This window comes from Serinus canaria, chromosome 25 (assembly GCF_022539315.1).
Source record: "Serinus canaria isolate serCan28SL12 chromosome 25, serCan2020, whole genome shotgun sequence".
NCBI lineage: Eukaryota > Metazoa > Chordata > Aves > Passeriformes > Fringillidae > Serinus > Serinus canaria.
This window is the reverse complement of record NC_066338.1, coordinates 15,483,545-15,510,124: the sequence shown is the minus strand read 5'-3', so window position 1 is coordinate 15,510,124 and position 26,580 is coordinate 15,483,545. Positions and strand designations below refer to the sequence as shown.

Genomic DNA, 26,580 nt, shown 5'->3' with positions numbered 1-26,580 from the left:
GGCCCAGTTCTGCTCCAGGGCCCGGCCCCAGCCCTGGTTCTGCTCCCGCTCCTGTCCCCGGACCCCCTTCACCACCCCCTGCACTAAAAACACTTCACCCTCCACAGACACAAGTAAGAGCTCAGGGAATTGTGGTTTAAGGTTTTTTTTCTTTTTTCTTTGTTTTCTTTTTTTTTTTTTTTTTTTTTTTGGTGGGTATTTTTTTTCTCTTTTAAATCAGCTTTATTTTTCTAACTGTTATTTCAATTTCCCATAGCACCTTGGCAATGTCAAAAACAAATACAAATACATGTATTATCATTTGAACACTTAAAGCATGAACCTACTTTACACAAATTTTGTTTTGGACATTTTGACAACAGGAATAAACCAGAACAGACAGTCTAAACGCCAGATAAGTCACTTTTTTCTCCTTTCCTACCACTTTAAAGAGAGATCGTCAATGCCAAGGGGAAGCTGGATTCATCCGGGAGGAACAAGATGTCTGTAGTAACTCGAGCTCAATATATTATCTGAATATTTTGTATTCTATAAAAATTAGAACAAAACCCATTTATGCACAGTCTGTTTACATTTGAAGTTGCATTTTTTTTTGAAACGGTATCCATAACTGAAGTTCCATAAAAATAAACATCTGGTTCTTAAATATAAAATTTTAAAGTTGTTACAGGTTAGTTTGCAGATGGATTTTTTTTTTCAGAAATAAGTTGCTTTAACTCCATTTCAAGTCCTCCCAACTGTACATTAAAAACAGACTCAGTGAACCTCTTGAAGTGCCTGGGCTAAAGGCACTGAAGAGAAGAGCCAACTAAAATACTAAAACAACCCAAAATTATGTACCATCCTAAAGGAAGCTCAGACTATATGGAATATATACACGCAAAGAAGAGCATGATAAATCATTCAGATTAATGGCAACAATCTTACGTTTCAGAAGGAAATATCAAAATTAGAAACAAAAACTCTATTGCATATCTGTAGTAATCAAGGATTTACAAAAAAACTCATCAGAAGCCATTTCCCCCCGAAGTGCATTTCTGTTGCATCATCTGTAATACAATGGTGCATTTTACAAATTTAAAATATCATCTGTACATACCAGATATCTCAGCCCAGGTAAACTCACCTGGGAACAGTAAAAATCGCAGACAGTTTCAAGACAATTAAGCTGATATTGACAAAGTAGTAAGGCCATAGCTATTTAACTACAGTAAAGCATTGATTAAGTCACTTATTTGCTACTGATCTGCCACAGTATCATCTTTCTCTTCTGGTTAATAGTGGGATACTTTACTTTTTTTTTTTCCTACAGCTAATACTGCACCATCATACTGTGCCAGGCTAATTAAAAAAAAAAACAAAAAAACAACAAAACAACAAGAGCAGGAATGTAAGATACTATAAAACTAACTTAATGTTAGAAATCAAAGAAACAAAAGTTTTTGCACTTTTAATTTTACTATCACATGCAAAGAATTTCTTCTTTTCACTCCCCAGCAGAGGCACGAGAGAGTGCCCCAATCTTTTCCACACGCAGTAATTTGGAAAAGACCTGACCTGGGAAGTGTATTTCTGCCCCTAACAGAAGTCAACAACTCTGAAAACAAGTCACAGTTCCTAAAACTGAAAGTTAGGTGTGATTTGCACCTCCTGGTATTTAACATCAGCAGAGCAGGACAGTTTCTATGCCATGAAGGTACACCCAGAGGCAACACAGAGAGCTCTGGTCACCTGGAGAGCACCTGCAGCCAGGTGACAGGGAGCAGCTCCCACAAATCCAGGAGCTGTGGGTCTGGTTCCAAACCACTCCTCTGTCCCAGTTTCCCCAGTCTGCCCAACGGGTGAACTGCTGGGGACAGACACAAGATCCTTCCCAGCCCAGCAAGAGAGGAAAAGGCAAAGCCAGTCCCTGCCAGGCCCCAGTGCTGAGGAGAACTCCCACCCCACGACAGCCTCAGTATCCAACTGGGAATTTCCCCCTGCACAGAAAAGAATAGGAAAAAAAAAAACAAACCCCAAACCACAGCCAGAAATGGTGGAAGGGCAATGCTCACAGGAAATCCTTGTGCGCAGGTGTGAAATTAATCATTCCAAGTGCCCCAAGCTGAGAGAAGTTTGGATATGCTGGGAAAAGCCAACAGTTACAGCCTGACCTACATCCCCTGCACAAGAGCTACGAGCTGCTGCTGCTGCTGGAGACAGCCCAGGACCCACAGAGCACCCCTTCCCACCACCCCACGAGGGAGATGGAGCCACAGTTGGTCGGGTTTTCCCACATCTGATCAATGACAAAGCTCCGTTTCACCACTCAGGTCCTCTCAGCACAGGCAAGTCACTGACACTGGATCAGGGAATTCTGAGCCACATCTGCACCAGCCCCTTTTCCCTCTCAGTTCCTCCTCCAAACAGCCAAAGCTGTCTGCATCCCAACGCTCCCTCAACATCCCAGAACACGTCTCCCCTAACTATCCATGAACCACCCTACAGGATTGTTTTGTTCCAGTTTGGCTGCAGGAATTGTTTAGAGCCTTTAAAACTAATTCAACTAATTCAACTAATTCAAAACTTTGCATTCATTGCATTTCAGGACTTTGACACTAAATATTTAAACTTCCCTAACGTTCCGACGAGAGAAGCATTATCAAAGTAAATGGAGAAGGGTCTGTAAGAATCCCTAACTGTGGATGTCATCAACGATTTTTTTTCACTAAATTAAAAAAAAACCTTCCAACCCAGTACAGGTAGTTTCAAAGTGAATAGTGATTTTGGGGTTTATACATACATACATACATACATATACATATATATATATATATATATATATATATATATATATATATAGGTATACATACTTCAGGACCCAAGGAAATGGCAGGAAGCTGAGTTGGGGAAGGCTGAGGTGGGAGATCAGGAAAAAGTCCTTTCCCAGAGAGTGGTGGGGCACTGAAGAGGCTCCCCCGGGAAGGGGTCACAGCTCCAAGCCTCTCTGATCTCAAGAAGCATTTAGACAACACTCTCAGGCACAGGGTGGGATTTCTGGGGTGTCTGGGCAGGGCCAGGAGTTGGACTCCATGATCCTGATGGGTCCCTTCCAACTCAGCCCATTCGATGATTCTCTGACTCTCTCTTTGTAACATGCCTAGAAATGAACAGTTAACTGCATAAATACATTATATCATGTTATGAATCAACTCAAAGCAACTGCCAAGCTGAATAATAAGTTAGAGAAATGACACCTCTGGCTTTATATATATATTTATAAAAATAGATATGAGTGTTCTCCAAGCAGTTGATAGAGAATTCCTACTGAGGCCCAAGTCGCCAAGGGTTATCTGGCTAAGAAATCAGAAGATGAAAAATTTCACAGTTATTTTAACTGCCACTTACATTCATTCTATGGCAACACGAGCATATATTACTAAGATGGTTACGGAATATATCACAATTGAGTTTTCCAGTGTTCACAACTTACAACTTCAAAATTCTACACTTGCTATTCACTAAAAAAGAGGAAAAATAAAGATGTGATTCTTACTGCTGGAAGCTACTTTTCCCTAACACTTTATACAGAACTTCGAACCCTGGTATGCTGATTTTGGCAGATTAATGCGCTGAATGTTCCTATTTCGGTCATTAATCACCCTGAAACTTAACCACTTACTGCACAATAGTGTTGCAAATTCAGTCAGCACACAGCTGGCAAGGAGCCACTGCTCCAGAGGGGATTTCCTTAACTCTGCATCTTCAGTTCCACTTTAAAGAGTTAAAAATGAGTCAGTTGCTATGACATCAGCTGTAAACAACGAGTTCCCAGGAGTCTAAACACTGATTTCTGGCAATACAGCAGCCAACAGCCTGTTCCAGAGTCAGCACAGAGAAAACCCAGCCACAGCTCTGGTTGCTGCCCAGTCATCCAGAGATGACAGTGAGGGCCCATTGTTCCCACCTGCAAGGCAGAATTCAGCATGTGCAGCTGGAATGCCAGGCTCCTTACCTGTGCAGGTGCTGTGTAGCACTACCAGGCGCTGTGTAGCCACCTGCCCATCCTACCCTGGGGCTGCCTCAGGAAAACACACCAAGAAAAATGCACTAAAGTCTGTAATAAAGAAATTAAGAGAAAGTAACAAGAGAGGGAAAAAGCAAACAAACAAAACCCCAAACCTAAGGAGTTGCCCTCAAAAGGAGGCGAGGAAAAAGGGCATAATGAAGATTCTCACATGCTCCCTTTGCCTCCGTCCACTGCGTCTACAAGACAATTTCTGCTGTCCACACTCATCTACAATCCAGTATCCTGCAAAACTTATACCTTAAAAAGCTTGCTGAATGAAATATTAGTAACGTCAAGAGACTCTACTTCAAGCTGGAAACACATGGGTTACACTACAGTAGTACATTCAGTTTTCATCATCAGTGACTAAGTGATGACAACAGGTCTGGCTGCACTCGCTCCGCTCATGCTGCTGCAGAGGCCTCTGCAATGCCAGGCCATCCATGGCAGACACAACAGCCCACAAGCCAAACGTTAAGTAGGTTAAAAAAAGTTCTAATTTTACAGAAATGCTCATTTTCCAAAAATAATATTCTCTTCTCCTTTTCCTCCTACACCGAGGGACAGGTTAATTTGTCAACTCATATCCTTTCACTTTGTCAAAACGCTACTTTCACAATCCCAAAGCTGATTTCAAGCAGGAAACCCTCTGCAAATTAAAAACAAAAATACAAAAATTATAATCTCTATATTTATAGTGATTGGAATCCTCCAGCATTTGTGAAATCACTTTTAGAGATGAATTTTGGGACCCTCCACAACTTCTCCACACAAGCCACGCTCCAGTTCAGTACTCCCCTTCCCGAATCCTTCCCTCCTCAGTCTCTCTGCTGCTCCTTAGTCCACAGCTCAAGTGAAACAGAGAATCATTGGCTGGCCCAGCGTTACTTTGGTGACCGGGGTGGCACGTACTGCTCCTTGCCCGCGCGGCGCGGCGCTCCCTGAGGCGAAGATCTGCGTCCAAACTGGCGCCTCTGTTCCCTGATTTTCCCAGCAGCTCCCCTGGGAGCTCCGCTGCCGCGGAACCCAGAGAAATCCTTCACTCGCCCTTCGGCCCTCTCGTGAGGAGCCTTCTCCGGAGCCTTCTCCAACGTACCATTCTCTTCATTTTTGGCAGGGGCAACGATGTTGGTGCGGTGCTCCCTCAGAGGCTGGACAGGGACTGGAGGTGGCTCCTTTGGGGGCTTCTGGCAAACTTCGGCGTAGCTGAGCTTGCGAGGCTCCTTTGGGAGCAAGAAGAGCGAGGTTTATGCACCACAACCACCTCCCAGCCTATGCCAGGCACGAAGCCACAGCACAACAGCAACACACACAGCGAGCAGAGGGGAGCTCCCAGGTGCACCATCAGGTGCACAACCTGGAGCACCATCAGGTGCACAACCTGGAGCACCATCAGGTGCACAACCTGGAGCACCATCAGGTGCACATCCTGGAGCAAGCTCCCTGTGTCATTCCCATTCCCAGCTCTGGGCCTTACCTGTGTCGACAGAGCAGGAGCCGCACCTGCTTGAGCAGAAGGTGAGGAGGTGTTTGTCCTCGGTGGCTCTGCAGCACTGATGGGACAGACGGATGCCGGCGGAGAAGCCGGGCTGGCCACGTCCTTTGGAGCAGACACTTCCTCTGGTTTGCTCTCTGGCTGAACCATGCTGATAAACCAACACCAATTCAAATTAAAACCTACTGACACTCAGGTTTCAGAGATTATTTCCTTTCTTTGAAGTCAAGTGCAGAACAGCACAGCCATTCCCACCATGATCTGGCGGCCTTTGGAGAAGATACCACCCAACATTGCTGCCAGACACTGGTGAGAGACTTTGCTAGAACATGCAAATGAGTCAGCAGCACCCTGGCAGCCCAAAGGGTCACCAGGCTCTGGGGGCATCAGGTCCAGCACTGCCAGACAGGTGAGGAAGGGGACTGTCCCACTCTTCTGCACTGGGGTGGCCTCACTCCAGTCCTGGGGGAAGTTTGGGCACCACAATATCAAAAAGATCTAAAGCTGTTGGAGAAGGGCTAAAGCAGGGTCAAGAGGATGGGGAGGGTCTGGAGGAGTGGCTGAGGGCTCCGGGTCTGTTTGGCTGGACAAGAGACTGAGGGGAGACTCACTGGGGGCTGCAGCTTCATCCCGAGGGGCAGCTCCCATCTCTGCTCCCTGTGACCAGGGACAGGACATGAGGGAACCAATGCAGCTCTGCCAGGGAGGGAAATCAGGAAAAGATTCTTCTCCCAGAGGGTGCTGGGCACGGCCCAGGCTCCCCAGGGAATGGGCACAGCCCTGGGGCTGCCAGAGCTCCAGGAGCTGCTCCCAGGGATGCCCAGGGTGGGATTGTTGGGGGTCTATGCAGGGCCAGGGGTTGGACTGGATGATCCCTGTGGGTCCCTTCCAACTCAGGACAGCCCATGATTCCATGCTATGCCATGTTCTCTGCATACCTCGGCACCACAGGCTCAGTCTGGCTCGGGGAGCTCACGCTGGGCACGGGCAGTTGGGCAGTGCTGGGCGTTTGTTCTTCCGGAGCAGGAGCAGGAGCAGGGCAGGGGCACAGGGACTCTTTGCTTTCCTGCACACAGAGCAAAAGTTGCAAAATACAGAATGATACTCAAATTGCTCCACAACATGGCACTGGAAGACATCTGAGACTGGGGTAGTTCCAAAGGCTGCTCAAGTCCTGAAGATAGGAATTTTACTTCTTTTGGACCATCACCTCTAAAGCAATACCTCCTTATATGGGCAAAACAAGCAGTGAGTAAAACCAGAATTAAGGCTAGGTCATCCAGAATGTCAGTGCTTAGTCCCACCAGCTCAAAGAATGGATTCATCTGGCGAGATCCCTTGCCCACACTCCACCAAACTGTTCCTACTCCAACAGCCAACATTCCTCCTTTGCCCGTTTTATTTCTAAACGTCACTGAGTTTACAACAGCATAACTGCATCAGCCCTAGCTGCATTCCCACAAAAAACCTGGGAAAATGCACTATGAAGTCTGGGATTAAAGCACTGGAATACATGGCTCTAACAAACCAAGCCTTTACCAGGGAAAAGGGAGTCACAGCACTCAGATATGCCCGTGTGAGCACAAAAACAAGACCAGGCACCTTTTCTTTGCAGACTCCTTTAACGATGTCGGACATCCTGCTCTCCAGCACAGGCTCTCCCAGAATTTTTGCTGTGCTGCCAGGCAAAGGTGGGAAATTGGATGCAAGCAAGTCAAACTTTGGTGTCTGAGTCTTTGTTTCTGCTGAAGGCTGAGGTCTCTGGAGAGGGAAAACACAAGTTAGAGCTGTAACACTGAGCAGTGAAAGCCCTGAGCAAGTGTCAGGAACTTCCTAGGAAAACTGTAAACCCCCAATGTAATCTGAGGATTTAAGGACTCTGCCATTCATTCAAAAACTGGGAAGCCAACGCTCTGCACTTTGTGTGACTCTCTGCAAAAAGGGAAGCAGAACTTACCGAAACCCGGTCATCCTCGCGTCTCCTCCGACCTCTGAACACGTTCCTCCTTTAAAGACAAGAACACCAGTCAGTGCATCCAGCCAGCTGCAGTGGGCACTGCTCTGCATGAGGGCAGCCACAGCTGCCTGCTGAGCCTTCCCACACATGGCTCTGGGATGTTCTCCCTCCTCACAAGGGGTCGAGGTTCCAACTTTGGAAGAAGTTGGAAAAGAGTCAATATGGGAACAGCTCCTCTTTCTCAGCTCCCTGCATGAGCATCTGACCAAGCATAGGGACAATCATTTTATAGTAATAAACTTATTAGTCTGATTTCTCACTGATCTGCCCTTTCTGGTGTTTAAACCCTGAGTTAAAAGAGATAAAACCAGTTAATCTTAAAATACTGAGGAGCATCATATTCCCAACTGAGGATTTACTTACTATTTACAGCAATACAGATGCCAACTTTACTTCAACATCTGTTTTAATTCTGGAAAGAAATCAGTTACTTTAAAATAAAGACACCTCACTGTCTTACTGCCAGCTGTTTGTCAGAGTAACTACCAGCTGGAGAGTGAAACTGGAACCATTCCTGCTTCCAGATCAGCATTTACTGCTCCTGATTTACTTAAGCATCAGTTTTCTTGTGGCTGCTCGTTACAGAAATATATTTTGTGCTGATGGTTGGTATCTTTGGCTCACACAAGCCAAGTCCCAGCTGCTGTGTGACACAGCCCTTTACCTGCCCCTGCCGACGCCGTAATCGCCGTTCTGCTCCAGCTGTGCCGTGGGAGAATCCTTCTGGGAATACCCTTGGTCTTGGTGCCCACTCAATGAGCTGTTGTGGCGCTCCATGACAAAATTTCTGGAGCTGGTTCTGCTCAGGTCCCCCATGGGCAGGGCCCCGGCGCCGGGTGGCCCCTCCGGGTGCTCCGAGCTGCTGGACGTGCGGAAATGGGGCTTCACCCTGCAGGCACAGAGCAGGAGCTGAGGGAGCCCCCGTGCTGAGGGACCACAGCAGGAGCTGAGGGACCCCCGTGCTGGGGAACCACAGCAGGAGCTGAGGAACCACAGCAGGAGCTGAGGGACCCCCGTGCTGAGGAACCACAGCAGAGCCACCACCAACTGCAGCTGATTCACAGCTGACAAGAAAAGCAGGTCAGCAAGCACCAGAACTCTTGTTTGAGATCGCTGCCCAAAAGATACCTGGGAGGGGGAAAAAAACCCCAAAACTTCAAACAACAACAACAACCAAAAAAAAAAAAAAATTTCCAAAACCCAGGGGTCACAGAAGAGCCAGAAGAACCCAAAGACGAGTTTTTCCTTTGTCTGGGCCTGCAGCACTGGCACGGGGCATTGGAAATAGAGCTGGAGAAATAAGCCAAGGCCAAGGAACAGACTGATCTGGCCACAGGCAAACAAACTGAACTGAGACACAAGGCCAGGAGTGACTGACCATGGCAGATCAGGCAGGGCAGCTGAGCCCTACCACGCACAGTCAGGCTCAGCCTGGCTGCTCCCATTCCCAAACCCCCAGCACTGACTCTGCAGTTTCCAACCCCAAAACGTTCCACCCCGTTATCGATTATTCAGCTTTAAAGCTGTGATTCCTTTGAGCACAGACACAGCTCTGCACTCTCAGTGCTGCTGCAAGTTCAGGCTCAGGGTCTGAAATGCAGAATTCTCCAGAAAACCTCAGATCCAGCACAATATGGAACAGTTTTCTGGAGCAGCATTTAGGTGTTTTCAACTATTTTCTGCTTTTGCCCCTCACTGGTTTTCCATGCAGCACTGATCACAGACAAGAACCCAAATTCTCTCTCCTTTGGTAAACTCTGCACATCTCATAATTTAAGGGCAGCAGGATTTTACACACTTGCTGTTTTTAAACAATCTCATTATAACATTTCATGACATCAGAAGAAACTCTCCTAGTGCCAGCCCAAGTACAATTCCTCCATCTCCCTTTCCCACAAGGATGTTGCAACAAATCAGCGCAAAATAAATACGAGTGGCTTAAACAAATGTTTATCTACAGAGAAAACTCCAGCAGTTAACTATTAACTGTCTGTACCCCAAAACAAATCAGGTTTAATGGGCCAGGACAGAAACCCAAAAGCAGCAGCTGGATGAACTCTCCAAACAAGCTGTTCCGCAGGTCAAGAGATTTGCTGAACAGAGATGAATTCACACTTCCCAGCTTCAAGAACCAGTTTTAAGGGACCAACAAAGTTTAAGTTTCCCATCAGCAACAACCACAGGGAGGAGGTGGAGCAAAGTCAACTGAATTCTTCCATTTTGTCCAAGCTGCTCTCAAAATGGCATATTCTGAAGTCACTGGCCCTCAGATCTCATAATCTTACCCGTCATCGAGAAGGCCACAGTCTTGTCTGGGCAGAAGAGCAAAGCAGAAAAGACAAGGAAAGATAAAGGAGGGGGAAAAAAAGAGCAGAGAGAAGGAGAAATGATGTGAGAGCAGAAGGAAGGAAGAGCAGGAGGAAGAACAAGCAGGGAGCACAGGCTGCCCAGCCCCCAACTGTGACCTGTTCTCTCTTAGCGCGATACTGGATCATCACTGGGCCGGCAGGACCTGCACAGACTGACCCTAAAGCTGCACCCTCAAGAACCCAAGTCCTACAAACTGAAGTCTTTACATGACCAGGATTTTAAAAGCTTAGGGTTATAAAGATGTGATGTAAAATGAGGCATTTCAAGGTGCTAGCACTTGGATAGAACAGTTCTTGCACAGCATCTTGCAGCATCTGTACTTCCATGAGGGTCCATACACCTGAGAGCTTTACAGGTTTTAAGACTGTGCAATTTAAAGCAAAAAAAAAAAAAAAAAAAAAAGCCAAACCACCTTTGTCAAGATGTGAGTTTGGAGCTGAGCAGCTGCAACTGGAGCAGCTGCTCCATCTTCCAGGCAGTCACGCTCCCAGTTCCACAGTCTGTGTTAAGACTCTGCTTAGTCAGAATCACCACAGACCAAAGCTTGAAGTTCCCCTTCTGTCAACAGCCACAGACCTGAACTGCACCACAGACCTACTCACAGCCCTGGCAACTGTCGAATGATTTCTCTAACAATACCAACAGCAATTCCCATGATCCCAGCCCAGTGCTGCACACAAACAACTCCCACCCCCACACACAGGTTACTACTCCATTGTGTTCACAGAGCAATTGCTCCAGCAATACAAAGTGTTTCCTTCTCCCCAGTGTTTGTATCTGAGCTAAGTCCTTACAGCTCTCAGGAAAGATGGGGATAAAGCAAATAAATTACAGGAACAGCCCCAGCATCAAGCAGTTGGACCCAGCAATCAGGACAAGCAACTCCCACTGCAGGAACCAGCAGCTCCACAAGCTTGATCCCGGCAGGAAAGGCTTATGTTGTGCTGCAGGAGTTTATAATCTGTGTATAACAAACATAATTACAAGTATGACCTGAGGAGGAAGTTATTTATTTGTCTGCAAAATTCCTCTGAGGCTTTTAAAGGAGTTACCTTGGCTCTCTCCAGCACTGTGTCCATTATTTTAGGATCTTAAGCTGCCACCTTCTACTTCATTTTTTTAGTAAAGTTGAAAAACTTCACTCCATTGATAAAATAAAATAAATAACGTGATCCCATCACACTGCATGTGGCATGCAAGGAATACTTGAGGATCTCAGTAGTGCAAATTTTGCACGAGCAAACCCCTGGCAGAACTCTTACCGATTCCTGTGGAATGGGCGACCTATACTCAGAGAAGCAGCATTTGTTTTATATGATCCTGGTGTATTAAAGCCATTCACAAATCCACCGTTGGGAAACGGGGCCTGCAACAGACACGACAGTCTCAGTGGCTGAGCTACAAAGAGAATGTCTGCAGATTAATGATCAGCTTCAGCAGTTACTCATGGCTGTAATTTCACACTGGGCTACAGCATCTACTGTGGTGGGAATTCACTATTCCAGCCAAATCCCCACAGGTTCACACCCTGCATCTGCTTTAGCAGAGTTCCCCCATTCCTGGAAAAGCTATGGGCTCTTCCAGTAACACAAGCTGCAGAATAATGGAATTTCACATCAAAATTCCTTGAAATACATGGCAGCTCCTCTGACAGTGTTGCTTTATCAGAGCCGTGACATAAGTGTAACAAAACAAAAGGATCTGACCAAGAAACCTGGAACACCCACTCACCCTGGTTATTAACCCAATTATCCCTGATGGGCTGGGCTCCTCCCCTTCTCAGTAGCTGTTACTCACCAGTGGTGTCTCAAAGTAAGGTGCAGGATTCGGAGACCAGGTCTGAGGCACGATGCTGTAAATCGAGTACTGCTGAGGGCTATATACAGGCTGCATAAACAGGGGGGAGGCAAACTGGGCTTGGGTCTGCACGGGCTGGGGATACACACTGGAATCCACGACCCGGTAACCATTCTTAGCAAAAAACGTGTTGATGGCTTTTATCCTGGCCTGCAAGACAGCAAATCACACCAGGCGTCAGCTGGGAGAAAAGGAGAACATGGAATCCTTCTTGCCTGCTGGAGGGATGTGAAGGTTCATTACTGTTTATGAACAAAAACTGATAAAATCAGTCCAGCTCGTATTCCCACAGCATGATAAGGGGAAGGACACATGTTGCTTTAGCTGGATGATCTGTAAAACTGAAGATAAACGCAGGAACTGTCCAGACTCCAATCACGATAGCTCCTCTCACAGTACATGCACTTTGCTCCAGCCTGCTTTGTGCAGCAACCAACTCAAGGCTCACAGTGGCAGGAATCCCTCTCCTGAGCTCTGCAAACCCAGATTCTGGGGCAAGTGGAGAAGGGAAGCCAGCACAGGAATGTATTTCACCCCCCCTGGGAAGCAGTGCTGTGAGTAACCAGCAGCCACCGAACTGTAATTTGTCAGAGATCCCATGACCTCGTTCATGTTTCCAGCCTCCAGAGCCAGAGTTATGGACTATCCTACAGCTGAGTCCTTGGATCACCCCCCAGAAATGGTCACCATCATCCAAAAAGAAACAACACAATTCAATCCCAACAGAAACAGCAGCTAAAGCAGCCTCACCATTACTGGCTTGCCCTGAAAGGTTTTCACTTCTTCCCTTAAGTATTTGAATGCCTGCAGATACAAAAAAAGATCAACATTAGAATATCTTGATAAAGTTATACTTCCCAAAGGATGTTCCATGATTTAACACAAATGTGCAGTCATGTGCTTCCCTGTAAGCCCAGCTAAATTCATTAACACTTCAAATTCAGGACTAGTGCCAGTCACGGCCAGAGAATGCCAAGGCAAGAGTCAGGCAAGGGAATTATAAGCCCACAGTTGCTCACCTGTGGTCTTAATAATCAGAATCTGCCTGTAATCTCTTAAAACAACAAAGAGGGGATCAGTAAATAAGTATTTCTTTTAGCTACAGGAAGCACAGGTGCACTTTCCCTGAGCTGGGGAGGGATCAAAGCTGGGTGTCAGAGGAAGGCAGCCTCACCTGTTGCGCGTCTGTGTCGGACTGGAATGTAACGTACCAGTTGTTGTTGTGAGCAAACTCACAGCTTATCACCTTGGGGCAGTTCTCATTCTTGAACAGAGCCTTCACCTCCTGGGGAGAGAAGTTCAGGGCCCTTGTACAGTGAACACTTAAGTGACCCAAGTTTATGCAACAGCTTTCCTATGACCAGGGCTGTTTTCTTATTCCCCTGACCAAATTACCCTCTACCTGCTTCTTAACCCACAAATCCTACTTCAGTCTCCTGGGCTCCCAAGATAAAACAGAGCAGCCACAGCTGGTAAGAAAATCAAGATCTGTGCAGACCTGGTGATACTTTCATATGAAACACGTAGGAAAAGTGTGGCTTTATATCAGCAGAACCATGGAGACAACCATGATTCCAAGAAGTATTTCTAAATCAAGGCAACCTGACAGCTTTGCAATAATCAGATTGTAAAGAGAGGGACAAGCAGCTGCTCAGAGTTTGCATTAAAAGAACTCATTAAAAATGCTGGTAGACAAACACCATGTATTACAACTTTAAAAAACAAAAAACTAAATCATTCTGTTTGCCAAATATCACGAGGAATTTTATTATCCTCCCTCCTTGGGCTTAATGAGCTCAGCTCATGCTGGGGCTCAATGAATGAGAAATGTTTAGCAACATTTCTTGCTGCCAAAACAACTGTCTCACTTCAAGTAAAGTTATTGCTGTGACAAAAATTTAGCCTGAATTCCAAGCTATGCCCTGGACTGATTTATTTTTGGATCTGAAAAGAAACCAGTTCAAACTTCCTTCCAGAAAAGCCAAGCTAGCTCAGCTTTGGTGGAAAAAAAGTTTACTTAAGAAGGTTTAAATATAGTAGTAAATAATGGGAAGGGATAATGACAATAAGCTTTTGTTTTGGATATTTTGACACTGCACCCAGGCGGAAAAAGTTACTGATGTGGTCTAGAAGAAAAATATCCGTGTTTAATCCAATTAAACACCAGCTGACCTTTTCCTGGTGCTCTTTGAAGCCCTGTAGAAAACACCTTCCAAAACCAGCACCAGTAACTTATTTCCTTTCTCTTGATTTACCTCTATAGGTGTAGTTTCAGGGATCTCACGGAGAATGATAATACATCGTTTGTGGTTTGGTCTGACTTTCTCCCCCCTTTCATCCACTTGTACCATAGGAGAAGCTGAAAATAAAGCATAAAATTTGGACATCTCAGCAGTAGCAGACTCTCTCATGGAACTTGGAACAAAGACTGAGAATTCAGGAGTTTGGAACAGCCTCCTACTCAGTGAAGTTCCTGTCACCATTTACCAGAACAAGAAACCATAACCCGCTCAGAGACTGCAACATCCCTCTGAAGCACGGAAGGATTCTTTGTGCTACTGATACAGACATCAAAGTCCCAGACTTACATCTCAAAACTTCAAGAATAAGGTCCATGTCCGTTGTCAGCTTCTTAATCCCTTCCATGTTGGCAATTGTCCATATTGGAACAAACTGATCACTGTCCATCTGAGACATCAAGTAGAGATCCTTTGAAAGATTCTCTCTAAAAAGATAGAAAAATAATATTTAATGGTACATATCAAGCCAAGAAGAGGGATGCTTGCCAAGGATTTTAATAAAGGGTTTATACCATGCTGAGTTAACTGCACCTACCGAGAGAAGCAGAATTCAAGCTGTTTTCTCAAACATTCTCTAATGTCTTCTGTGGACACCGTGGAGCTGCCATCACCTGAAAGGGACCACATCCACCATCAGCTCCCACTTTCATGGCAACAAGACCAGGCAAGGACACATCTCATTGCAGAATACAAGAATGAATCCCTCTGGGTAGGACCAAGAGGAAAAGCTCATCCAAGATGCTTAAAAACCCCCAGACTAACCCCTCTCAAAATTACTCTGATCCCACTTTGTGCCTTTGGCCACGTGTTGAGGCCATAGTGGAGCTTCTTGGATACACATGGACATGTCAGTATCTAACTTGGTCACAGCCCACTTAGGGCAGCTCCAGGGGGGGTTACAGACACTGACAGCAGCATTTGAACTTCAACACTCACCAGACACTTCATAGATTTGGTATCCCAGATCTTCAGTCGCCAGGACAATTCCATTTGCTGATGCCTCATCAACTCCTGTGCCATTCCTTGTGGCTTCACAGGACGGGGAATACATCACTTCATACTGCTTGCAGCTATCCTCTGAGATCTCTATGTTACCTGGCAAAGAAACACACCAGCAGCAGGAAAACTCCTGTCAGTTTTAGCATATTTCTCTTTGAAAAATGCTGGCTATCAACATTAAAACAAATTCTCAAGAAAGCTGTACCTGAAAGTGTCTAACCTTAGCCTGTATTTCTTATACTTTGTGTTGGATAGAACTTTTACCTCTCCAATTTCAGGAAGATCTGGTTTGCACTAGGCTCTCAGGGAAAAGCAAATAAAAGTAAATAAAGGATCCTGAAATTGATCCCCAAAGTGGCAGAGAATCTAAAAACCAGTCCTTCCACATAAAATTTAAAATATTTAAGTGAGGTTCCTAAAAACAAGGGATGAAAATTGCTTACACTGCCTCAATTGCTTCACTTTGTTATGAAGAGACAAATGAGTTTCTGTCAGGCAAAGCACAAACCCAGCGCTCTCTCCTCACTTCTGCTGACTTACCAGAAACCTTTGACAAGGCCATACAAACTGAATGTTCTCTTCTTTATCCCTAACTTTAACTAAACCATTTTGCAGGGAATCTTCTGCATCCTCTGCCATGCTTTGAGTCACCTTAGCTACACCCCGGATCCAGTCTGAGCCAGACAAATGAAACCAGTTGAGTCCTTAGTTCTGGACTCTGCCTGTGTGGCAAGGATGGGAATGGGACTGCAGTGGAACAGCCTGAATGGAAAGGAGCTAACCATGGGTACTGCACAGGGTTCTGCTCCAGAACAAATTTGTTCTGCTCCAGAACGAATGTTCCTGACAGTTCTCAGCAGCACCTCAGTTCCCCAGGACTGCAGGTGGCCCTCAGATCTCATTTTCCTGTTCACAGGGTCCAGTGGATGCTCAAGTGCAGCCATGTCATGAATCCATTTCTACACATTCAGCACCCTGCTCCCTCTTAGCGCGTTACTTGGTCATCACTGGGCCCCTGAATCCTGTTCCAGCAAGCTCAGAGCCCTTCCTGAACCAGAGCCCACTGCTGGGACCAACCACCCTCACAAACCACCTGCTGCTTTCTCATCTTCCTTGATACACACTGCTCCATCAGCACTGACAGCCTCAAGGACAAGAGCCAGAGGCTGCTGCTCACAGCTGAACTCCCCAGTGTCCCCCAGGAGGGGCCCCTGTCCCAACACCTCACCCTCAGCTGGAGTCCCCTGGGCTGCTGCTGTCTCCTGCCACGTGTGCTCTGTGCCATTGGTGGGGGGCACTGCCTCACCACTGCCCTGGGGCACTTCTTGCCACACTTTTGCGTTGGGGTTCAAGCCAGCACCTTTTGATGTTACCTGCTGAAGAGAGCAGAACACTTTGGTTAGTGAGAGCAACCCAGAGAAGCCCCAGAAGTCAAGCCAGAAAACACAGGCAAATTTAGTGATTGTCTCTAGAGTTCCACATCTCAAGTGTCTACCCAGCTATTAAGCACCTATGTGATTTTTTTATCAATGAAAACAGGAAAATCCTTGGCATTTTCCAAGTATTTCGTTTCTACCTCCATGAGAAGTGTTTCCTTCAACCTCTCTTTATTGACATCCGACAACATCAGCAGAGGCAGCGGCTACTCGGCAAGGACTCTGGGAACTCATAAGCTTTTAAAGACTTGACTGTCATAATGCTCCAGTCCCCTTTCACCAGAAAGGGAAATTTTCCCTCCTCCAGACCCCTTCCTAGAAAGGAAGGTAAAAAAACATATGTCAAGGAGAAGAAACTGTATAACTTAACTGAATTAGTGACATCTGTACTAACCAAGCATCACCTGTGCTGCATCAGGATTCCTCCTGAATTTACCCGAGTCCTACCCCATTCCCCCAGGAATCTTACACACATCAACAGACACTAATGATTTCCTCAGACTGGTAACTAAGGAGGTTAAAGGTTTTGAATTGCCAAGACAAACTTACACACCATCCCAGCCAGCTGGGGAGAGAACAGGATCTGCTCACTTCGGGCCTGGGCAACAAGGACCATAATTAGAGTCAAAGGGTTACAAATGAAACAGACAAGAACTGCAAGACTCCAGCCTGGCACCTGACACAGAGAAACACTCATTCCCACAACACAATAGAGTCCTTCAAGGTCCCTCTCCCAGAGCTGCTCAAAGGCATTTTAGGTGAGGAATCCAACAATCCAGCAGCAGCACGGAGAAAAAACACAGCTTTTGCTCCCTTCACATAGTGAAATAATTATAGTTACAGGGCAGTGAATAAAACTACCCTTTTGCAAAAATTTTTCCCCCAGGCTATCCCAACACCCCACAGGCAGCTGTAACAGCTCCTCCAGCCACTGAACGATGCCTCACTTCACTGCTGCAATTTGCTGGACTTTAAAAGGTGAAAGCCATTAATCCAGCTCATATCCACAAACACCCAGATAAGCAAGCTGGGTATGTTGGAGGCCAGGCTCCTGGATTCTGAAGTTAAGGAGTGGCTCACTACCAGGCCTCAAACACACAGCACAAGGATAAGGAAGCAGTTGCAATAGCTTTAGAGATAATTCCTCTGCCAAGGTCACACCTCGTGCCAGAGCTGTTTGCTGCAAGGACAAGCCCCAGCTCAGTAACAAGAAGCCTCCAAAAACTGGAGAAGTTCAAGACAACCGTGTGAGAAGCAAAACAAAGACCACAGTTTCTGCAAAGCTCTGAGATTCAGACCCCCCACGCACAACTGATTTAATCCACATAGCAACAGTCTTCCCCTCCATTAATCTTTGCCCAGGAGCAGAGCTGGAAACTGGAAATAGTTCAGGGTGAAAGGACACACGTGTATTTCCCTCTGCAGATTTCAGAGTAGCTGTTCCCCAACAAAACCTGCAAAGCAAAACCTAGTGACCTGCTGCAACCACAGGCTGTCACTGCAGTTCAGCAGTTCCAAACTAAGTTCTGCTCAGCTTCTGGTCACTCCTGGGGCAGCATCACCTGCCCACATGGGCTCCTGCTCATGGACCCAGAGGCAGCAGCTCCTTGAACTTACTTCTCAACAAAGTAAAAAGAAACAAGACACAGCCAGGAGATGATTCATTCTTTTCTAAAAATAAACTATGCCTCACTACCTACATCTCTAAGGGTAGCACTGAGCTCAGGCCTAAAGTAATTTGCAGGAATAAATGTGATAAAGTGAAACTGAAACACTTTGTTGTGGTTACTGCATTTCTGGAGGTGACTGGGACCAAAAGCAACTCTGATGAAGTGGCGAACACAATGGCTGGGACACACACCTGGAACAGAGCGTGGGCCACTTCCCCTTGTGCTCAAAACACTGAGCCGTAACAGCCCAGCAGGATGCAGCCCTGCTCTCACTCATCTTAACAGCAAAACCCCATGGACTGCAGACGATAAAAAGTCCCTAATTTACATCAGCTTTTGGGAAACTCATGCTGTGCTCCACGAGCAAAATCACTCCATCCTGGCCAGCGGCTCTTCAGAGAAGGCCAAAATATCAATTCTTGCTTATTTAACTGAGGCTACAAACACTGAGCCCATGGGATTGGCTGCAGCATGATCCTCCCAGCTGCTATCGGGAACTTTCATGACGAGGTTAAAGCTTTACAGAGTGACAAAGGTTGGGAACACTCGCTGGGATCCACGAGCTGACAAAGCTCTCCTCCTCAGCACAGCTTCCCCTCTCACTCGCACTACTTCCAGCAAACGTGGATCAAAGATTCTGCTCCAGCAACTCCTAAAAATTGGCTCTTGAAGAAAACTCTCATTCTGAAACATGGCAAAGGATATTTTTCTTATTGCAATTACATCTAAATTACAGTTAATCAGATTCAATGAAGCTAACAAAAATAAGGGTACTCAAAAGTTTTAAAGCATTCAATTCTAATATTAATTCAAATTATTCTGCAACCAAAATCCTAATCCAGAACTTGTGACAGATTTTCTGGAGTAGACAAACTCTCTGAAACAGAAACAAAGCAAAAAATCCAGAAGAGAATTTAACCAAACGTGTGAGGGGAGAAACCAACCCTTTTCCAGAAATGGAAACGTAAGCAGATGGAAAAACCCCAAGGTCAGCAAAGCTCTGGGAGGCAGCTGAGAGAAGCCTTGTGCTGGCTGGGGCACAGGCAGGTAGGGATCCTGAGGGGCTCAGACACGGTGTGACCACCCTCTTTGAGGGGAGCTGATGCAGACTCAGAGGCTGAATAAGGAGAGGCTGGTGTCAAACCAACACACAGAACTCCTTCAGAGCTGCTGGCAGGTTTCAGGTAACAGTCCAGCGCTCTGGTAACTCCCAACCTCACAGTAACTTCAGTGGTCACAGGAACATCCCTCCCACCAGGAGCTGCAGGGTTTTCCACTGAGGAGCCTCCTCCATCCCTTGGAAAAGCCAAGGCACAGCTGTGCTGTCTGAAGGTGGTACCTGGGTCAGAGGGGTGTGAACAGGGCCAGTGTGGGGTCACAGGAAGCCTCACCTGCTCCAGAGGGCCAACAACACTCAGTGCTTCCCACAGTCCTGGATTTCTAACCAGGAGACAGCATGGGCAGCATTTCACCCATCTGAAACACACAGACTCCTATTTCCCCGAGAAATTACAAATATATGGAATTCGGAGCACATATCCACATCTGAGTGGAGTCCAGCAGCCATTTCTCTCGATGTATTTATTAATATTCCAATGCACCTAATTATTAATTGTTAACAGCACACAGACCCTGGCTTAGAGGGAGAAAAAAGGCCTGCCCCAAACATAAACTTATGAAACAGCACTAGCCTTATACAGCCCTTACACAGCCACCACTGCAGAGATTTGGAACTAAAGGATGTTGAAGGAAACCCAATTCCCCCTCACACACTGTGAAGAGCCTGGCACAACCACCGAGCACAGCACACCTCAAGCAGGCCAAAAACAAACACTGACAGCTATAGCAACTCTGCCAATCCCCCTGAAAACCTCAGGAATTCCACCCATTCTGTGCCTTATTTTCCAGGTATCCTTAAAAATCCCCAGATAAAGCTGCTGGCTGCTCCCAAGCATCCAACGGCAGCATTCCAGGACACCGAGCTCTGAGCTCCAGTTCTCCATCCCGGCAGTGAAAATAAACCTTCAGAAAGTCCAGATGGTCCTCAGGAACTCTAAATATTATTGTGGCTTCCAGAATGAAGATCACAGAAATTCACAACACTATCAGAGAAAGATCAGAGTTGAATTTGTGCTTTAGGACTCCCTAAAAATCTCAAAGCGCTGATGAGCTCCAGCTCCCATCCATAGCACCAGCAGCAGCCATGTGCTCCCTGATATGCTCCAGCTCCCGTCCACATCTCCATCCCTGCATTCCAGAACCTGCCTCGTGCACCCGGGGCCTCTCGCTCAGCCTGGGATGAGGCAGCTGCTCATGCCTCCCATCAGCCTCAGCAGTTTCTCTTCCAGCAGAACACTGCAATCCCTAATTCTCCAGACCTGTCACCGTGTTCAGGACAACTTTTAGTCCCCTCCGTGAAGCCAAGGAACATTCAGCTCAGAACTGAGATGATTCACTTGAAAAACAGAACGTGTTTCCTAAACTGCTTTATTGAGAGGTTCCTAGCCACGGAGCACATGTTGGTGCTCGTGTGTGAGCCCACCAGCACCATCTCACCCATCACCCGAACAAAACCCCTGGGCAGAACTCCCTGAGCTGAACCCCCTCGTGCAGACACAGCCCCGCGCCCGCCCGGCTCCCTCCGTTACTCCCCCCGGCCCCCGCTGCTCCTTGCTCCGTGCACGTTTCGGGACAAAACTCGGTGCAAAGTTTATAGCGGCCACCCGGGTTCGCTCAGCAAAGGCTAAAACCGCTTGACCGAACCCGTGAAACGCCGTGAGCAGGTGAAGCCCCATCCCGGGCCACAGCGGACACGGCGCCCGCCCTCCTCGGTGACCTCCAGGGCCGGGTCGGGCCGCGCTCCTCGTCCCGCCCGGACCCGGCGCGCCGGAGAACGGCAGAACCCCCCCTCCCGCGCCATAAACCACCCCCAGTGTTGAAATAACGCAATTAACGAGGCGCCGCGCTCGGGGCCGGCCCCACGGAGACGCCCCGCGTGTCGAGGGGCCGGGCCGGGCCCGCTCCTGGGAGGCCTCGGGGAGGCCCCGCGTGTCCCGCGTCACCTTCACGGCCGGGCCGCGGCGGCACCCGAAGGTCACGGCGGCGCCTCCCCCGCCCCCTGCCCCGGCGGAACCTTCCAGAGCGCCCACCGACCCCCCCCACCCGCCCGCGGCCGCCGCCCCCGGATCTGCTGTGTCAGCCCCGTCCCCTCCTCCGGCGCGGCGTGCGCGGCCTCCCGCCGCCGCCTCCCGCCACATGGCCCGGCGCCGTCACCTCACCTCCACGAACAGCAGCATCGTGCCGCCGCGGCCGGCGGGCCCGCGCTCCCCGGTGCCCGGAGCGGCGATCGGGACACGCGGGCTCCGCCTCCGGCCGCGCCGCCCGGCCCGGCCCGTCCCGCCCGCTCCCCGCCCGCCGCCGCCTCTTCCGGACGCACCGAGCGCGTCCGGGGCACGGCCGGGACGGACCATTCCCGCGCCGGGAGGGGGGTGTGCGGCCGCTCCGCCGCGCTCCGCCAGAGGGCGCGGTGGCTGCAGCGCGCGCGGCGGAAGCGGCGTCCCCCGCGGAAGGAGTGGAAGGGCCGTGAGCCGCCTTGTGGAAAATTCTCAGATTTGGGATTTTGGGGGTGGTTTTGGTTCGTTGGTTGTTTTTTCTAATTAAAGAACTCATAATCCTTTATACTTCCAACAAACGTATGCAGCTGCGCCGTCAGACCCCGCTCCGACCCCTTTTTTTCCCGGTTTTCCCAGACTTCGGGCCAGCCCCGCGGATCCCGCAGGGACACTGCGGAACAGGGCAGCGCGGGCGCTGCGATCCCGCAGTCCCGCTTCCCTGTGCCCGTGCCCGGTGCCCCCGAGCCGGGAGTGCCGAGAGACTGTCCCCTCTGGCTGTCCCCTCCCGCTGTCCCCCATCCTGCCGGCAGATCCTCGTCCACCCTCCCCGGGACCCCGGCCGCAGGTGCGGAAGGGGCCGGAGCGGCTGCCAGGGCTCGCCCCGGCCAGGAACGGGTGGGGAAGTGCTGGGAAGGGGCCGTGGCTCCGGTGGGGATGTCACAGGAGCAGGATTTCCTCCAGACAGCACCGATATAGCCAGGGCACGAACCCACGGCAGGCTCCTGCAGAAGGCAGCCCTTGGTTCGGCTCGTCCTTTCGGGAAGGGCTCGGCTGAGTCCGCTGGAGCCCAAATTGTCCATTCTGTGCCTTGCCCAGGTAACGCTCCGCTGCGGGAGTGACACACCTAAGCTCAGGCTTCAGAAGGGCTGAGCAAGGCCCGGATGCCCTGCTGAAAGTCCTGAGATCCCAAAATCCTGTCAACACCCCGACTTGGTTGTCCCCCAAACACACAGGGGGAGCAGCAAGAACAATGCTCTGAGGGGATTCCTGCCAGGAAAACACACGTTGAAACCATTTTGCTTTAGAGGAACATCCACAAAATATATTACAGCACATTGAGGGGTAACTGTTTGGCTTTGGTAAGAGAATGAAAACGCTGCGGTGTGGGTGGAGGATGGAGATTGCAGCCCTCAGGTCCCTGCCATGAATCAGTGCCCTGCGAGGGACCCCACCAACACCATCACCTGCAATTAGGGCTGGGCAGATCCGTGTGGATAAGTCGGAGCCAGGGAATAATCAGGGTCCATTGAGGAGATTATACACGGAGCACAAGCTGCCCAGCAAACACGGCCCAGCTGGCAGGCCCTTGGCTGTTCCGTGGGTAGCAGCTCCAAGACATGGAGGAGTGAAAGATAAAGAAACAGAAATAAATAAGTTAGAGCAGGATAAATGGGAGGGGACTGTTCACACACTGCAGAACGTATTTTGGAATCCTCTCGCTGCCAAGAGCTGCCCGACCTCAGTCCACAGGGACAGCACGGGAGCAAACCCCTGTCAGATCAGTGTTTGTCACATCAGGCACTGGTCTCTGCTCTCTGGGACCAGGGACTGGAGCCAAGGGAACAGCTGGAGCTGTGTCAGGGGAGGGTTGGGTATCAGGAAAGGTTCTTCCCCCTGAGGGGTGTCGGGCATTGAAAAGGGTCCCCAGGAACAGTCACAGCTCCGCAAGGCTGCCAGAGCTCCAGGAGCATTTGAACAACACTCTCAGGAAAAGGGTGGGATTGTTGGGGAGTCCTGTGCAGGGCCAGCAGCCAGAATAATGATCCTTGAGGGTCCCTTGCAGTTCAGGATATTCCATTTATTCTATGACATAGTGAGACCTCATAGGTCCATTGTGGGAGTGGGAACTTCTTCCTTCTCATTCCCTTCCCCTCACTTGTCCTCTCCAAAGCACTTTGCAACCATTAACTCCTTAATCCTCACTCACACGCCCAGGAAGGGTAAGTGTCACCCTGGCTCACAAACCTCCTGAGCTCCAAAGCTGCTCCCTAATTTTGAATGTGCCCAAATGGAGCTCCCAAAGCAACGGAGGGATTGCAGCATGGAACGGTTCTTAGCCCCATTTCCAGACTTGCTGAGCACCTGAGGTCCCACAGGAGCTGAGGACTCCTGGACCCAGGCTGGGATGCAAATTACCACTAATGCTCAGATTAGAGTGTTTCTCAGCAGTTGCTTCTGCCCATGCCATGGAAACACCTGGCTGGTAAAGGCTCAGTGTCACCAGGACACTTCCAGCTCAGGAACACTCCCAGCCTCACTGGCTGGGGTGGAAAACCAGGCCTGCTCCATAGAGTGAGAAAAGAATTCCTGCTGGGTGACAATTCTGTGTCAGCCAAGAGAGAAATGCAGGAGTAACACTGCTCGAGCCAGGACACGATCAGGTCCTGTTGTCACCTGTTGGGAGGTGAAACAACCCGTTCTCTGTTTATACCCAGGCAGGTTCTTTCCTGTGAGTCACCAGCTGTGACTGAGGCATGGGCAGTTCCCCTTGAGCCCCATTCAGGCAGCCCAGGAGCTCCCAAAGCCTTCTCCCAACAGCTGGGTTTGGGATCACGGCAGAAAGAATTGTTCCTCCTGCCCAGGGTGTTCCAGAGCAGAGTGAGCTGGTGGACACACAAATGAGACATCCCAGTCTGAGAACAGGCAAAGGGCAAGGCAAGAAGCTCCTTTCCTGCAGCAGTCCCTCACCCAGCTCCGTGGAATCAGAATATGGAGCCATTTCTTTCTTGTTAGAGCCAGATTATCTGATGTGAGCCGATGGCAGTAAAAACTGGGATTTCCTGTCACCAACCTCCCTCTGCTTTATTGACTTTTCCTTGCTTCGGGCGTACCTTATGGATTTATTCCTCATTCCCCAGCAGAAGGGATCCAGCTGGATTCAAGGGCATCTCCCCTGCCCCTCTAGAGCAGGAGCATCCCAGCACTCAGGATGGGGCAGGAGGAAGATGAGGACCATGACACAGAGACCTGAACAGTGAGCAGAGCCTTTCCCAGCCCTCAGAGCCAGCAGGACACCCGCTGGTTTCACAAGAGGAAACTCCACCTGGGGGTAGAGCAGAGGGCACCAGGAATTTGGCCTTAGGGAGCCAGGAGTGAATGTTAAAGCCGCGAGGCAGAGCGAAGGAGCAGTAGGGGCAGTGCTGGGAGAGATTTATGGCTCCTGGGTGTGAGCTGGGACCTCCCCCTGGCAGCCCGAGGTCTGGGCTCTCCCTAGCAGAGCGAAGTGCTGCTCCCTCCACAACTGTGCTGAAACAAGGAGTCAGCTTCCCTTTTCCTGGTGTTTCACTGTGTTACATCCACTCTGGAATGGGTGCTCACTTCAGTCCCATCCGAGTACAAACACCACAGGAAAGGCAGGGACTGTTTATTGTCCCTGACTCTGATGAGCTCCCTGCACAGCAGATTTATCTGTTGGTTTCCTGGGCATCAACCTCCCCGAGGAGTCCAAGGCCAGTCCCTGGCTCAGGGGGGATGTTCTGTCCCTCTTCCCCACATCTTGCCCTGTGCCTGCACAGCTGATGCCAACGTGGCTCAACCACCTCTTGGCCCCAGTGTTTTGTCCAAAGGTGCTAAATTTGGTTACCACACCTCTGCTGCCATCCTCACTATCAGCAAGGAATAAATATTTTTAGACATGGAATAAATATTGAGCTGGCTTCACTATCTCTGCCTCAGCTCCTGTTGCCTCCTCCCAGCCAGCCAGAGAGCCTCCAGCACCGTGGCAGGGCCTGCAGGATTGCAGGGTGTTCCCACCATGGAGCTGTGGAGATGCTGCCAGGGCCTCCTTGGTGGCTCTAACACAAAAGGCTGGGCTCAGCAGCTGCTGGAAACATCTGGCTTTAATTCTTCCTTAAAGCCCTGACTTTCATTTGGCCACCAAACCACATCTCTTTCATCTCTCCAGAGGACCAACCCTGTGGCAAAGCTGACTCTGCCTGTCCTTACCCTGCATTATCCTGCAGGAAGAAGGTCCCAGAAAATTCAGGGCTGTGCTCCTCACAGGGGAGAGATCTTGGAGAGGGCAGCAGCTCCCAGCTGACAGGTTCCTGCTCTTCTCTCACCCTAGAGTTCCTTTAAAGACATTTCTAGACACACATTTCTCCATCAGCATGGTTCAGAGGGGCTCAGAGTCCAGCTTAGATCTGATTTCCCCTAAATTCCCTGGGCTGAGAACCCAAATGTGAAGAAGCAACAGAAGTGACATGTTGTGCTGAGCGTGTCCTTGGGTTGGAGGGAGAAACTGTGTCTGTTTAGAAATCCCTTTAACTGAGAGTGCTGAAGGTTTGTGGCTGGGCTGGCAGGCTGGGAAGAGGGCTGGGAAAAGGCCTTGGCAGGATCAGAAACACCGGCATGGCAGTTTACTCAACAACACTTGGCTGATAATTCTGCTATCAATAAACCTGAGCAGGGAGATGTTTTGAACACTCAGGGTGTTTTTGTGCAATAGAAGAGGCCTGGAGTGAGAACTTTGGAGGCTGGAGAGATCAGCTGCCATCACATGATCCCATGATGCCGGTAACCACAGCAAAGTTTTATCCAAAGCCAGGGAGACTCTTGGCTCTGCTTCTGGGCCTGAGCTCAGCAGAGATTGTGCCATTGTATTTTCACAAACTTCCATTGGTGCTGAAGTAACTGATTGGCTTTTCCAGGCAAAACTGAGTCCTGCTGTGGGAGAGGTGCCTTGGGCAGCTCAGAGCCATCACGGGGGCTGATCCCAACATGCCAGGCAAACCCAGCTCCAGGGGCAGCCAGCCCTGAGCAATCCATCTCCTGTGGCAGACCCTGGCTACACCCAAAGCCTTGGCAGGGCTGGAGTGTAGAAACTGTGCTATAATTTCAAATGAACCAGCTCTTCAAGTGGCCACAGGGAAAAGGGCCCTTTTATTTAACATGATGAAATAAAACAATCCATGCAGGGGACAGCAGGACAACAAGAGGCTCACATGGACTCACAGCTGCCTGCCAGGAGCACGGACCTGCCCTGGAGCACCAGCTT

General features: G+C 49.0%; 1 protein-coding gene across 4 annotated transcripts; it reads right to left on the bottom strand.

Moving 5' to 3' along the window:
- Positions 1 to 129: 129 nt before the first annotated feature.
- LARP4 (La ribonucleoprotein 4) lies at positions 130 to 21,601 on the bottom strand. 4 transcript variants are annotated; one of them, XM_050983755.1, is made up of 17 exons: positions 21,471 to 21,577; positions 16,663 to 16,837; positions 16,315 to 16,462; positions 15,024 to 15,182; positions 14,623 to 14,698; positions 14,376 to 14,512; positions 14,043 to 14,146; positions 12,962 to 13,072; positions 12,538 to 12,591; positions 11,728 to 11,937; positions 11,193 to 11,296; positions 8,225 to 8,449; positions 7,501 to 7,549; positions 7,146 to 7,304; positions 6,482 to 6,609; positions 5,526 to 5,694; positions 130 to 5,271 (listed from the first exon to the last, which is right to left on the bottom strand). In XM_050983755.1, the coding sequence occupies exons 2-17, from the start codon at positions 16,711 to 16,713 to the stop codon at positions 4,933 to 4,935; spliced, it is 2,223 nt and encodes a 740-aa protein (XP_050839712.1). In that variant the 5' UTR covers positions 16,714 to 16,837; positions 21,471 to 21,577; the 3' UTR covers positions 130 to 4,932. The 4 variants fall into 4 exon arrangements, with proteins under 4 accessions (XP_050839712.1, XP_050839714.1, XP_030087475.2 ...); XM_050983757.1 differs by lacking the exon at positions 16,663 to 16,837 and having other exon boundaries at positions 21,471 to 21,601; XM_030231615.2 differs by lacking the exon at positions 16,663 to 16,837 and having other exon boundaries at positions 16,315 to 16,459; positions 21,471 to 21,503.
- Positions 21,602 to 26,580: the final 4,979 nt, after the last annotated feature.

Coding starts and splice junctions, on each gene's coding strand:
- LARP4 (XM_050983755.1), bottom strand. CDS start 16,713: ATGTTGTCGGATGTCAATAAAGAGAGGTTGAAGGAAACACTTCTCATG. Junction 16,463..16,662: donor AGGAAACACTTCTCATGGAG/GTAGAAACGAAA, acceptor TGCTCTCTTCAG/CAGGTAACATCAAAAGGTGC. Junction 14,699..15,023: donor CCAAATCTATGAAGTGTCTG/GTGAGTGTTGAA, acceptor GGTCCCTTTCAG/GTGATGGCAGCTCCACGGTG.